Source organism: Pongo pygmaeus, chromosome 13 (assembly GCF_028885625.2).
Source record: "Pongo pygmaeus isolate AG05252 chromosome 13, NHGRI_mPonPyg2-v2.0_pri, whole genome shotgun sequence".
NCBI classification, from domain to species: Eukaryota; Metazoa; Chordata; class Mammalia; order Primates; family Hominidae; genus Pongo; species Pongo pygmaeus.
Genome location: NC_072386.2, coordinates 103,443,415 through 103,458,191, shown reverse-complemented (window position 1 = coordinate 103,458,191; position 14,777 = coordinate 103,443,415). Strand labels below are relative to the sequence as shown.

Here is a 14,777-nt window from a genome sequence, read left to right as displayed (position 1 = left end):
TTTTCTGTTATCTCTTGAGATCATAGTTTACCTATATTTTGTATATATATACATACATATACACATATATATTTTTTAATTTTAGGTGTCTTTATAGGGAAACTTCAGTATTGCTTGTGTATATCCTAAACAGGTAAGTAGTAGACATCAAATAATAAACTTTTGGCCACTCTTGAACCTAGAACTCTGAACCCTTTTTGAACAACTTAATAGTCCTCCACTTTGTCATTTTTAATTGTTAGCTTTACTCTTTCTTTCGTATATGTCTGCAGGACTGATCCCTTAATGAGCAGGTACTTGTTTGGTGTTTTAGGAACCAGTGTCAGAGACATGGCACATGGATGTGATCTTCAAAAACTGTTACAGCCTCATCTCATTGGGTGAGTACAGTGTCTCCAATGCCAAAATATGTAGGATCATGAGATTTACAGGCGTTCATCTGAGACTGAGCTTTGAGTTTAGGGACCAGAGACAAGATATTTTTGTACTAAACAGATGATAGTCCTTTTCTTTAAAACTTTGTAAATAGATAGTCTTACTTTGTTACCTTAGAAGTATCAACATTTCTCTATCGCAGAATTCCTGAATACTACTTAGGACATAATTCTAGGATCCATTTATATTATCTTCCAACTAAGAAGAACCATATAGATAACAAAGGAAAAATGGAGAAATGTCACAAAATATCAGCCAGGAAAGAATCAGTTAACTAAAACAACCAAGACAGGAATCCTTGTAAATAAGAGTCCATTTATCCATTATGGTGGTGCTAGTAACAATAGTGATACTAGGAGATAGCTTTTGAAATGTTGGTTAGGGTCCTCTATGCAGAGCCCCTCATCTGTATTTTAAAAACCTGCATTCATCTAGTAGAAGCAACAACAACTTCATTTCTATATATCTTTATCTATCTTCTCATGTATCTCTTGATCTCAGAGGAAGATTGGCCCCTTCCATTGTTAATCTTTCCATTCCGTACTTCAGATTCCATTATTTTATACTTGTTTTAGGGCCTGATTTAATGACTGTTTTATGATTCATTCTCTCCCGTTCACCAGGCTCCTTTCCTTCTACTTTCAGACATTAAAAAGGTTTTCTTGCTTTTAAAATAACATGTTGCCTAAAAATTTTTTATCTGCCTTTCAAAATTATTCTGTCATTACCAAATGTTTCAGACTTGTAGCGAATATCCTAAGTTCCTATTCTCTTTTAATCTTTGGAGTTAGATTCTTGTCTTCTGCTAAAATTATTTTGAAGAGATTCTTGAATTCTTTCTTGATAGCAACCTGTTCTTAGTCCTTTCTGTGTTCAGACTTTCTGCTGTGTTTGGTATTTTGTCTTACCTTGTGTGACATCACCAGATTCTTTTCCATTCTAATCTCTTTCCAAATGCTTTTTTGTTAACTTCACTTGCTCCCTAACATAAATGCATGTGCCTTTATGGTTTATTTTCTACTTGTTTATTTTTATCTCAAAAAATTAGTGCATTCTGATATCCTCAAATAGTCCTTCCATATTAACTTTCTTATATATTTTTTTTCAACTTAAGTGTTTCACTTACATTCTATCCCCATATATTCCCCTGCTTAGAGTTTATCTCCATTAGAATGTCCTACTTCACTTTAAATCACTTTAACCTCAATATGGTGAAAGCAAAATCACCAACTTCCCCTGGGTAGCCTCTCTTTCTTTCTTTTTCTATCATTAATACCACTATTCTTCCAGCCTCCTTGGCTAGAAAACATTGTATCTTTATGAATCTTGTTTTGTAAAAATTCCCTATAATCTATTTCAGCATTTTTTGTTTCTTCTTTTTTATGTCTTATCTACACTTACACCAAGTTCTTACTAGTATTCTCCCAATCCAGGCTCATATCTTTCATATTATGCTTTCTTGCTAAGTTTGACCATTGTTCTTTTATTCATTTTAGACAGAATTAACAAGCTTTTAATCTAAAACATCACATCTAAGATATATTTATCCTGTTAATGTTCTGACAGAAAACTTCAGTTTTCTTGTCTCCTGCTAGATGACATTGAATCTCTCTGTTTAAAGTGTGAGAGTTTTTTATTATCTGATCCCATTTCACTTTTCTGGTTTTTGGCCTCTGGTTTCCAAAAACATACATACATTTGAATTAGTTTCATTGTCTTTTATTTTACTGAATCTTTACCTTTGATTTTATTATGCACTTTGTCTCAAAGTTACCATTTCTTTTATCACACCTATTGTGATATCATACAAAACATATCAGGTCTTTGTTTCTAATTCTTGTCACAGAGCTTTGAAAGCCCTCCAAATTTCATGAGTGATAGGAATATCTTTTGTTGTTCATAATACACCTTTTTAAAAAATCATACTTGAGTTTATGTTGATGAGGTGAAATAGGGTAGGGCCCCTAGATAGCCTCAATAGTGGATCTGATCACTAAAAAGACCAAGCAACTAGAGGGTTAGAACTTTCAACTCCACCCACTAACCTCTGGGAAGGAAGGTATGGGGATGGAGATTAAGCTCTATACAAACTCTTAAACAGTGATATTTGATGAGCTTCTAGATTGGCCTACACATCAAGGTGCTAGAAGTGTAGCATGCCCAGAGATGATGTGGAAGCTCTACACCCGTTTCCCTTCTGCCCACCTTGCCCTGTGCATCTCCCCTTGAATGGCTTTTCCTGAATTGTATCCTTTATAATAAACTGGTAAATGTAAGTAAAGTGTTTTCCTGAGTTCTGTGAGCCATTCTAGCAAATTATTGAACCAGAGGAGGAGGGGTTATAGGAACCCTCAACTTGTAGCCAGTTGGTCAGAAGTATGGGAGGACCAGCTTGTGATCATCATCTGAAGTGGAGGCAGTCTTGTGGGACTGAGCCCTTTAACTTGAGGGATATGATGCTTACTCCAGGTAGGTAGTGTTGGAATTAGAGTAAATTGTAGGATATCTAGTTGGTGTCCAGAGAGTTGGAGAATTGGTCAGAATGGAAAAAACCCCACACATTTGCACACAGAAGTGTGTTAAGTATGAGTTATAGAGAAGAATAGGCTGTGGCTATACAATTTGTCAGAAATATTGTGAGTAGAGAAACAGTGTTTTCCAGACATATATATATTGATCCATTTCACCTTTAAACTTCCCTATTAATCAGCACTTATATTGAAAGATTTTACATTTTATCATAGCACTATTTTATTTTCTGTAACTGATGACTGAGCCTTGTTTTCTGCCTTTGTATTTCAGAAGAAAAAGATAATATCTTCTACTTAATCCTGGATACTATATCCAAAGTCAGAGCATCCACTCGAAAGCAGAGAATTTCTGAAAAACAAAATAATGTCATCATATGATGTTAGAATTTTTTTTCAAATGATGGTTCCTAATACTTCACATTAGAAGAACTCGAATTTGATGACCAGTTTGAGAAACACCAGTATAACCAGATTACAAGAAAGAGCAAGTCAAAAGGATGATCATGAATATAACAACTTCGAGGAAACATTTAATCAAAAACCAAAGCTTTTTAAACAACTGAGAGTTTTTATAAGAAAAAGACCTCATACAGTAGTCCCCACTTATTCATGGGGGATACATTTCAAGATCCCCAGAGAATGCCTGAAATCACTGATGTACCAAACCCTAACCAGGTTCTTAGTATGAGCTACTAAATGACAAATGGGTAGGTAGTACATACAGTATAGATATACTGGACAAAGAAATGATTCACAGCCCAGGCAGGACAGAGCAGATCACACAAGATTTCATCACAGTACTCAGAAAACCACACCATTTAAAAGTTATGAATTGTTTATTTCTGGAATTTTCCATATAATATTTTTGACCACAATTGCCCATGGATAACTGAAACCATGGAAAGTGGAACTGTGGATAAGGCAGGACTACTGTAACTATGACATCAATGGTAGGAACCTGAAGCATAATTCTGCTGTAGTGGATTTTTTCAAAAGAAACTCATGAATGAAAAATAATTTATTAGATATAAGAAAGGATGCATTTGTATCTCAAACTTTACTTATTCTGGAAATGAATGAAAAGCCAACACCTATTACATACCCACAAAAATGAAAAAATAAATAAATGTAAAGCCATAGTTCAGTACTGATGGAATCTGAGAAAATTTATATGACAGTGAACCCACACGTCTGTATTGAATGTGGGAAAGGCTACACTTGTATTGCATCCCTGACCCAGCATCAGAAAACACATATCAGAGAGAAACCTTATGAATGTAAAATATGTGGTAAGTCCTTTACCCGGAACACTAATCTTATTCAACATCAAGGAATACACACTGGAGAGAAACCTTATGAATGTAATGAATGTGGGAAAGCTTTTAGTCAGAGCACTAATCTTATTCAGCATCAAAGAGTCCATACTGGGGAGAAACCTTATGAGTGTAATGAATGTGAAAAAACCTTTAGTCATAGGTCATCCCTTAGAAATCATGAGAGAATCCATACTGGAGAAAAACCCTATCCTTGTAATGAATGTGGGAAAGCTTTCAGCCATATCTCTGCCCTTACTCAACATCATAGAATTCATACTGGAAAGAAACCATATGAATGTACTGAATGTGGAAAAACCTTCAGCCGCAGCACACACCTAATTGAACATCAGGGAATTCATTCTGAGGAAAAATCCTACCAGTGTAAGGAATGTCGGAAAGTTTTTTGCCACAGTACATCACTAATCCGACATCAGAGAACCCACACAGGAGAGAAACCATATGAATGTAATGAATGTGGGAAAGCTTTCAGCCATACCCCAGCCTTCATTCAACATCAAAGAATTCATACTGGAGAAAAACCCTATGAGTGTAATGCATGTGGAAAGGCCTTCAATCGGAGTGCACATCTTACTGAACACCAGAGAACTCATACTGGAGAGAAGCCCTATGTTTGTAAAGAATGTGGAAAAACCTTCAGTCGAAGTACACACCTTACTGAACATCTAAAAATTCACTCTGGTGTGAAACCCTATCGATGTAATGAATGTCAGAAACTGTTTTGCTATAGAACCTCACTAATTCGACATCAGAGGACGCATACAGGAGAGAAACCCTACCAGTGTAATGAATGTGGGAAATCCTTCAGCTTAAGCTCAGCTCTGACTAAACATAAGCGAATACATACAAGGTAGAGACTCTATCAATGTAATAAGTGTGGTAATGTCTTTTGTCATAGTACATCCTTAATTCGACATCGGAAAACTCATTTCAGAAAGGAAACCTTAGCAGAGTAATGAGTGTGGGAAAGCCTGCAGTCAGTCGTAGGTTATTGTTTACACCTGAGCACTCAGTACAAGCAACCCTAGGATTGTTATGTGAGGAAAATCTTCAGGCAAAACACTCATTTACTTAATATGCTATTTGTACTGGGAAGAAAGACTATGCTTATAATCTAAAAAAGGTGTTATTGAAAGAGAAAGTTATAATGGAAGTGTTCATCCAAAACTGAGGGTTTTTTTTAAAGACATATTTAGAAAGTTATTTTCAGAGATAATTTATTAAAATGTATATATTTGCTTATAAAGAAGCCTTTGGAATTACACAGAAATCTTAGTAAGATAATGAAAATTGTTCACTCTATATATAATCCCTTTTTTGGTTATTAAGTCCTATGTTATATTTCAGCATTCAAGAAACACTTTTATGGAGGGTTTGAAAATAAAATTGACAGATTTCATTAATAGCCATAGACAAATAATGTTTTCTCCCACAAAGATACTATGCGTTATTTTCTAAGATTTATGTAATATTTTTTAATGGACTATATATATGGTTACAAAGAAAATTGCAATAAATTCCCAGAGGGAAATATTCAGGCCCTCCCTAATTGTTTTCAGTGCAATGCAGTAAAAATAGAAATGAAAACAACTAAAAGTAGCACTCCAACATGATTTAGAAATTTAAAATAAGTTTCTAAGTAATTTTGGAGTTAAAGAATAAATCTGTACAGAAAAAGTGATTCTTAGAAGACAATAAAACTAGAACAAAAATTATACATTGAATTCAGACAGGAAAAATAATAATATAAACCCAAAGAAAAGAAAATAAATGCTTTAATAAAGATAAAACCACACCTCAATGAAATAGTTAAAAAAGGTAGATTTCGTAAGGCAATAGACAAACTTCTAGCAAGTAGGAACGATGGGAAAAGGACAAAAAATCCAAGAGTAAGAAAATGATTAGAAATATATATGGAAGGAAACTTAAATACTCGAAGTCAATCATTAAGAAATCTAGCAGTTTAGTAAAGTCAGTACTAAGGTTTATTTTAGAACTTATAGACTATTTCAAAAATAGAAATCTACATTAATAAAGAAAGCCCTATCTTAATAGATGCTGTAAAAATCATTTAATAAAATTCTATATACATTGGTGACTTTTAAGTTAGAAAGAAAATTCCTTATATTGTATATTGATGATGAACATGTATTAGTGTGTGTTCTCCAGAGAGAGAAGAAAGAAGGAAGAGAATGGAGAGAGAGAGGAAGGAAAGGAGAGAGAGAGAAAGGAAGGAAAGGAGAGAGAGGGAAAGAAGGGAGAGAGAGAGAGGGAAAGAAGGAAGGGAGAGAGAGGGAAAGAAGGAAGGGAGAGAGAGGGAAAGAAGGAAGGGAGAGAGGGAAAGAAGGAAGGGAGAGAGAGGGAAAGAAGGAAGGGAGAGAGAGGGAAAGAAGGAAGGGAGAGAGAGGGAAGGAAGGGAGAGGGGGAAAGAAGGAAGGGAGAGAGGGAAAGAAGGAAGGGAGAGAGAGGGAAAGAAGGAAGGGAGAGAGAGGGAAAGAAGGAAGGGAGAGAGAGGGAAAGAAGGAAGGGAGAGAGAGGGAAAGAAGGAAGGGAGAGAGAGGGAAAGAAGGAAGGGAGAGAGAGGGAAAGAAGGAAGGGAGAGAGGGAAAGAAGGAAGAGAGAGAAAGGAAGGAAGGAGATGTGCATGGACATTAATGGATGATAAGAAGCCCAAGATCTGCAGTCAGCAAGCTGGAGACTCAGGAGAGCTGATGGTAAGTTCTAGTCTTGAGTTTGAAGGCCTGAGTCTTCTGAAGGGCAGGAAAACTGAAGGTGTATGTTCCAGTCTGACTTGGCAGGCAGGCAGAAGACTAGTGTCCCAGCTTGAAGACAGGCAGGGAGAGAAGTCTTTTACTCAGCCTTTTATTCTATTTGGGCCTACAATGGATTGGATGAGGTCTACAGCCACATTGAATAGGGAAATCTGCTTTACTTAGTCTACTGGTTCAAATGTTAACCTCTTCTTTGAAACACATTCAAAGACACCTAGAAAAATGTTTATTCAGATATCTGAGCACCACATATTTGGACTGTCAAGTTGACACATAAAATTAACCATCATGGGCTGTTTACTATAAACCTACAAAAAAACCCATGAATAACCCAAAGCATTCTTACCAGAGATAGGAATGAGATAAATGATGTTTGATGCCACCATTATTAGTCAATATTATGCTAAAGATCCCAGGTAATCCAATTAGAGAAAAAAATAAGATAGCAGTAATTTAAAGGAAGAGAAAAACTGTGATAATTTGAAATACATTCAGTATTAGAAAATCCAATTAGTAGAACTACTAAAATGATATATGTATAAAACAATATACTAATTTAAAAAGTAGAAATAGAAAAGGTAGTAGAAAGAAGTGACATTTACAATTTTGACAAGCTAAAAATACCAGGAATTTAGAAAATCCAAGATGTGATTATAGGATAAACCTTTTCTAAAAAATATAGATTATAATAAATGAAAATAACTGATTGGGAAAATTGGAAAAATAAGGTAAAGATTCCAGTTTGTATTTATCTTTGATTTGTAAATTTAATTGAATCACGATATAAATGGAATTTTTAAAATAACATCTATATTAAGATATAATTCACAAGAAACAGCTGCAGACAGAGGCTCACACTGAGAAGAATGAAAACAGCAAGTAAATCCTGCACTGGTGACTGAGGTATCCAGGTTCTCCTATTGGGACTGACTAGGCAATTGGCATGACCCACAGAGAGTGAGGAAAAGCAGGGTGGTGCGATGGCCCACCTGGAAGCCACACAAGGCAAAGGGAGCTCCCACCTGCAGCCAAGGGAGGCAATGAGTGATTGTGCTACCCTGCCCAGGAAACCAGTTTTCTCATGGATCTGTACAAACCACAGATCAGGAGATCCCCTTCGTGAGCCCACACCAGCAGGGCCTTGGTGTGTATCCACGAGGCTGGAGAGAGCCTACCACAGAGCTGTGCAGATTCTCAGCAGACACTAGGCTGGAGACTGCCTAAGGCTGCTGAGTTCCCGGAGGAAGGAGTGGCCACCATCACTGTGGCTTACTGCTGCCTAAGCTGACTTGAGTTCCTGGTGAGAGGAGTGGCAGCCATCACTGCAACTCCAATCTGCCATTTTTACCCTGCCAGTGCTGGGGAGACTGAGCGGTTTGGACCCAGGAGGAATTGCCCACAGCACAGCACAGCAGCTATAAAAGGTTATGACCAGGCTGTCTCTTTAGGCCAGATCCTGATCAGTCCTCACTGGGTGGGGTCTCCCTGCAGGAACTTCAGCAATTCCTGCCAGGGGTTTAGAAACAGAACACTGATCTCTCTGAGACTGAGCTCTTGTGGGGAGGTGTGGCTGTGGTCTCCATGGATCAACAGACTTAGTCTTTTCCCCCTGGTGGCTCTGAGGAATCCGGGCAGTCTGGATGAGTGGGATTCCACCCAGCATAGCACACCCCCTCTGCCAAGGGGCAGCTACAGTGATTTGCTAGGTGGGTCCTGGATCCCATGCCTCCTGACTGGGGAGATCTCCCCAACAGAGGTCACCAGACACCGTATACAGGAGCATTCCTGCTGGCCTTAGGTTGGTGCCCCTCTGAGACAGAAATCCCAGAGGAAGGAGCAGGCAGCCATCTTTGCTGTTTTCCAGCCTCCACTGGTGACACCTCCAAGCATGGGAGGGACCCCTAGCAAACTGCAGCAGCCCTATGGAAGAGGAGCCTGACTGTTAAAAGAAAAACAAACAGCAACAGCAACAACAGCATCAACAAAAGAGTCCCACAAAAAACGTATCCAAAGGTCAGCAGCCTCAAAGATCAAAGCTAGATAAACTCATGAAATGAGAAAGAATCAACAAAAAAATAACCCCACTGAAAACTCAAAAAGCCAGAGTGCCTCTTCTCCTCCAATTGATTGCAACACCTCTCCAGCAAGGACACAGAACTGGGCAGAGGCTGAGATGGATGAATTGACAGAAGTAGGCTTCAGAAGGTGGGTAATAACGAACATTGCTGAGCTAAAGGAGCATGTTCTAATCCAATGGAAAGAAGCTAAGACTCATGATAAAACATTACAGAAGCTATTAACCAGAAAAACCAGTTTAGAGAGGAACATAAATGACCTGATGGAGCAGAAAAATACAATACAAGAACCTCACAATGAAGCCACAAATATCAATAACCAAATAGACTGGAGAAAAGAATTTCAGAGCTTGAAGACTATCTTGCTGAAATAAGACGGGCAGACAAGATTAGGGAAAAAAAGAATGAAAAGGAATTAACAAAACCTCTGAGAACTATGGGATTATGTATAAAAGACCAAACCTATGACTGATTGGGGTACCTGAGAGAGAATGGAACCAAGTTGGAAACCATACTTCAGGATGTCATCCAGGAGAACTTCCCCAACCTAACAAGACAAGCCAACATTCGTATTCAGGAAATCTAGAGAACCCCAGTAAGACACTCCATGAGAAGATCAACCTGAAAACATAATCATCAGATTCTCCAAGGTCTAAATGAAGCAAAAAATGTTAAGGTCAGCCAGAAAGAAAGGCCAGGTGACCTACAAAGGGAAGCCCATGAGAATAACAATGGACCTCTCAGCAGAAACCCTATAAGCTAGAAGAGGGGCCAATATTCAACATTCTTAAAGGAAAGAACTTCCAACCCAGAATTTTACATACAACCAAACTAAGCTTCATAAGCAAAGAAGTAAAATCCTCTTCAGACAAGCAAATGCTGAGGGAATTCATTGCTACCAGGCCTCCCTTGCAAGAGCTCCTGAAGGAAGCACTAAATGTAGAAAGGAAAATTTATTTCCAGCCACTCCTAAAACACACTGAAACATAAAGACCAGTGACACTATGAAACAACTACATCAACAAGTCTGCAAAATAACCAGCTAGCATGATGATGACAGGATCAAATTCACACATAACAATATTAACTTTAAATGTAAATGGGCTAAATGCCCCAATTAAAAGACACAGAATGGCAAGCTGGATAAAGAGTCAAGACCTGTCAGTGTGTTGTATTCAGGAGACTCATCTCGTGTGCAAAGAGACATATAGGCTGAAAATAAAGGGATGGCAGAAAATTTACCAAACAAATGGAAAGCAGAAAAAAGCAGAGGTTGCAATACTAGTTTCTGACAAAACAGACTTTAAACCAACAAAGAGCAAAAAACACAAAGAAGGGCATTACATAATGGTAAAGGATTCAATTCAAGAAGAAGAGCTAACTATTCTAAGTATATATGCGCCCTATACCAGAGCACCCAGACTCATAAAACAAGTTCTTAGAGACCTACAAAGAGACTTAGATTCCCACCCAATAACAGTGGGAGACTTTAACATGCCACTGTCAATATTAGATCATCAAGACAGAAAATTAACAAGAATATTCAGGACTTGAACTCACTTCTGGATCAAGCAGACCTGATAATTATCTACAGAACTCTCCACCAAAACACAACAGAATGTACATTCTTCTCGGTGCCACAACGCACTTACTCTAAAATTGATCACATAATTGGAAGTAAAACACTCTTCAGTAAATGCAGAAGAACTGAAATCATAAATCACAGTCTCTCAGACCACAGCACAATCAAATTAGAACTCAAGATTAAGAAATTCACTCAAAATCACACAACTACATGGAAATTGAACAGCCTTCTCCTGAATGACTCCTGGGTAAATAATGAAATTAAGACAGAAATCAAGTTGTTTTTTGAAACAAAGGAGAACAAAGAGTCAACATGCCAGAATCTCTGGGATGCAGCTAAAGCAATGTTAAAAGGGAAATTTATAGCACTAAATGCCCACGTCAGAAAGCTAGAAAGATCTCAAATAGACACCCAGCATCACAACTGAAAAAACGAGAACCAAGAGCAAACAAACCCAAAGCTAGCAGAAGACAAGAAATAACCAAGATCAGAGTGGATAGACACACAAATAACCCTTCAAAAAAATCAATGAATCCAGGAGCTGGTTTTGGTAAAAACTAATAAAATAGATTGCTAACTGGACTAATGAAGAAAAGAGGGAAGAATCAAATAGACACAATAAAAAATGATAAAGGGGATATCACCCCTGACCCCACAGAAATACAAACAACCATCAAAGACTACTATAAACACTTGTATGCAAATAAACTAGAAAATATAGAAGAAATGGATACATTCCTGGACACATACACCCTCCCAAGACTGAACCAGGAAGTTGAACCCCTGAATAGACCAATAACAAGTTCTGAAATTGAGGCCGTAATAAATAAACTACCAACCAAAAAAAAAAAAAAAAAAAAGCCCAGGACCAGATGGATTTACAGCTGAATTCTACCTGAGGTACAAAGAGAAGCTAGTACCATTTCTTCTGAATCTATTCCAAACAACTGAAAAGGAGGGACTCCTCCCTAACTCATTTTATGAGGCCAGCATCATCCTGATATGAAACCTGGCAGAGATAAAACAAAAGGAAACTTCAGGGCAATATCTGTGATGAACATCGTTGCAAAAATTTTTGATAAAAGACTGGCAAACTGAATCCAGGAACACATCAAAATGCTTATCCAGTAATATCAAATCAGCTTCCTCCCTGGGATGCAAGGTTGGTTCAACATATACAAGTCAATAAATGTAATTCATCACATAAACAGAACTAAAGACAAAAACCACATGATTATCTCAATAGATGCAGAAAAGATCTTAGATAAAATTCAACATTGCTTCATGTTAAAAACTCTCAATAAACTAGGTTTTGATGGAACATACCTCAAAATAATAAGAGCCACATGACAAACCCACAGCCAATATCAGACTGAATGGGCAAAACCTGGAATCTTTCCCCTTGAAAACCAGCACAAGACAAGGATGTCCTCTATCACGACTTCTATTCAACGTGGTATTGGAAGTTCCAGCCAGGGCAATCAGTCAAGAGAAAGAAATAAAGCGTATTCAAATAGGAAGAGAGGAAGTCAAACTGTCTCTTTTTGCAGATGACATGACCCTATATCTAGAAAACTCCATTGTCTCAGCCCAAAAGCTTCTTAAGCTGATAAGCAACTTCAGCAAAGTCTCAGCATACAAAAATGACAAGAGTTCCTATACACCAACAATAGGCAAGCAGAAAGCCAAATCATGAACTCCCATTCACAAATGCTACAAAAAGAATAAAATACCTAGGAATACAGATAACAAGGGAAGTGAAGGACCTCTTCAAGGAGAATACAAACCACTGCTCAAGTAAATAAGAGAGGACACAAACAAATGGAAAAACATTCCATGATCATGGATAGGAAGAATCAATATCATGAAAATGGCCATGCTGCTCAAAGTAATTTCTAGATTCAGTGCTATTCCCATTAAACTACCATTGACATTCTTCACAGAATTAGAAAAAAATACTTTAATGTTCATATGGAACCAAAAAAAGCCCAAATAGCCAAGACAATCCTATGCAAAAAGAACAAAGCTGGAGGCATCACACTACCCAACTCCAAACTATACTACGAGGCAACAGTAACTAAAAGAGCATGGTACTGGTCCAAAAATGACACACAGACCAATGGAACAGAATAGAAATCTCAGAAATAAGACCACACAGCTGGAACCATCTGACCTTCAACAAACCTGAAAAAACAAGCAATGGGGAAAGGATTTCCTATTTAATAAGTGGTGCTGGGAGAACTGGCTAGCAATATGCAGAAAATTGAAACTGGACCCCTTCCCTACACCTTATAGAAAAATGAACTCAAAATGGATTAAAGACTTAAATCTAAAACCCAAAACTATAAATATCCTAGAAGAAAAGATAGGCAATACCATTCAGGACATAGGCACAGGCAAAGATTTCATGATGAAAATGCCAAAAGCTATTGCAACAGAAGCAAAAATTGACAAACAGGATCTAATTAAACTAAAGAGCTTCTGTACAGCAAAAGAAACTATCATCAGAGTGAACAGAAAATCTACAAAATGAGGGAAAATTTTGTAACCTATCCATCTGACAAAGGTCTAATATCCAGAGTCTGCAAGGAACCCAAACAAATTTACAAGAACAAACAAATAACCACATTAAAAAGTAGGCAAAGGACATGAACGGACACTTCTCAAAAGAAGACATTTATGTGGTGAACAAACATGAAAAAAAAATCAGTGATCATTAGAGAAATGCAAATCAAAACCACAATGAGATGCCATCTCATGCCAGTCAGAATAGTGATTATTAAAAAGGCAAGAAACAACAGATGCTGTGGAGAAATAGGAACAGTTTCACACTGTTGGTAGGAATATAAATTAGTTCAATCATTGTGTAAGACAGTGTGGCGATTCCTCAAAGACCTCAGACCAGAAATATCATTTGACTCAGCAATCCCATTACTGAGTATATACCCAAAGGAATATGAATCATTCTACTATGAAGATACATGCACACATATGTTTATTGCAGCACTATTCACAATAGCAAAGACAAGGAATCAACCCAAATGCTCATCAATGATAGAATGGATAAAGAAAATGTGGTACATATACACCATGGAATATTATGCAGCCATAAAAAGGAAAGAGATCGTGTCCTTTGCAGGGCCATGGATGGAGCTGGAAGCCATTATCCTCAGCAAACTAACACAGGAACAGAAAACTAAACACTATGTGTTCTCACTTATAAGTGGGAGATGAACAATGAGAACACATGGACACAGGGAGAGGAAAAACACACACTGTTGGGGGTGTGGCAGGAGGAGAGGATCAGGATCAATAGCTAATACATGTGGGACTTAATACCTAGGTGAGGGGTTGATAGATGCAGCAAACCACCATGGCACATGTTTACTTATGTAACAAACCTGCATGTCCTGCACATGTATCCTGGAACTTAAATTTTTTTAAAGATATAATTCACATACCCTTTAAAAGTATACAATTCATTGGATTTTAGTATATTCACAGCCATGCAACCATCACCACCATGTGATTTCAGAACATTTTTATCATCCAAAAATAAATAAATAAAAAATAAACCCAGCTGGGTGTAGTGGCTTATTCCTGTAATCCCAGCACTTTGGGAAGCCAAGGTGGGTGGATCATTTGAGGTCAGGAGTTTGAGACCAGTCTGGCCAACATGGTGAAACTCTGTCTCTACTAAAAATACAAAAATTTTCCGGGCGTGTTGGTGGGCACCTGTAATCCCAGCTACTGAGGAGGCTGAGGTGGGAGAATTGCTTGAACCTGGGAGGCAGAGGTTGCAGTGAGCTGAGATCGTGCCACTGAACTCCAGCCTGGGTGACAGACCAAGACTCTGTCTGAAAAAAAAAAAATTATCCCCATTGCCCCTCTCTCTTAGCCCCTGGCAACCACTAATCTACTTTCTCTGTCTATGAATGTGTCTATTCTGACCATTTCATTTAAATGGAATCAGAATATGTGGCTATTTGTGGCTGGCTTCTTTTACTTCACATAATGTTTTCAAGGTTTGTCTGTGTTATAGCATG

At 37.7% G+C, this 14,777-nt stretch overlaps 1 protein-coding gene across 2 annotated transcripts in view; it reads left to right on the top strand.

The window, feature by feature from the left end:
- ZNF883 (zinc finger protein 883) overlaps positions 1–13,351 on the top strand; it is a 61,325-nt gene extending 47,974 nt beyond the window's left edge. The window contains exons 7-8 of one of the 2 annotated variants that reach the window (XM_063649801.1): positions 314–380; positions 3,238–13,351. In XM_063649801.1, the coding sequence (XP_063505871.1) occupies positions 4,117–5,154 (1,038 nt within the window). In that variant the 5' untranslated portion in view covers positions 314–380; positions 3,238–4,116 and the 3' untranslated portion in view covers positions 5,155–13,351. Of the gene's footprint in view, positions 1–272; positions 381–3,237 lie in introns of both variants that reach the window. The other variant, XM_054500889.2, reaches the window with a different exon arrangement.
- Positions 13,352–14,777: the final 1,426 nt, after the last annotated feature.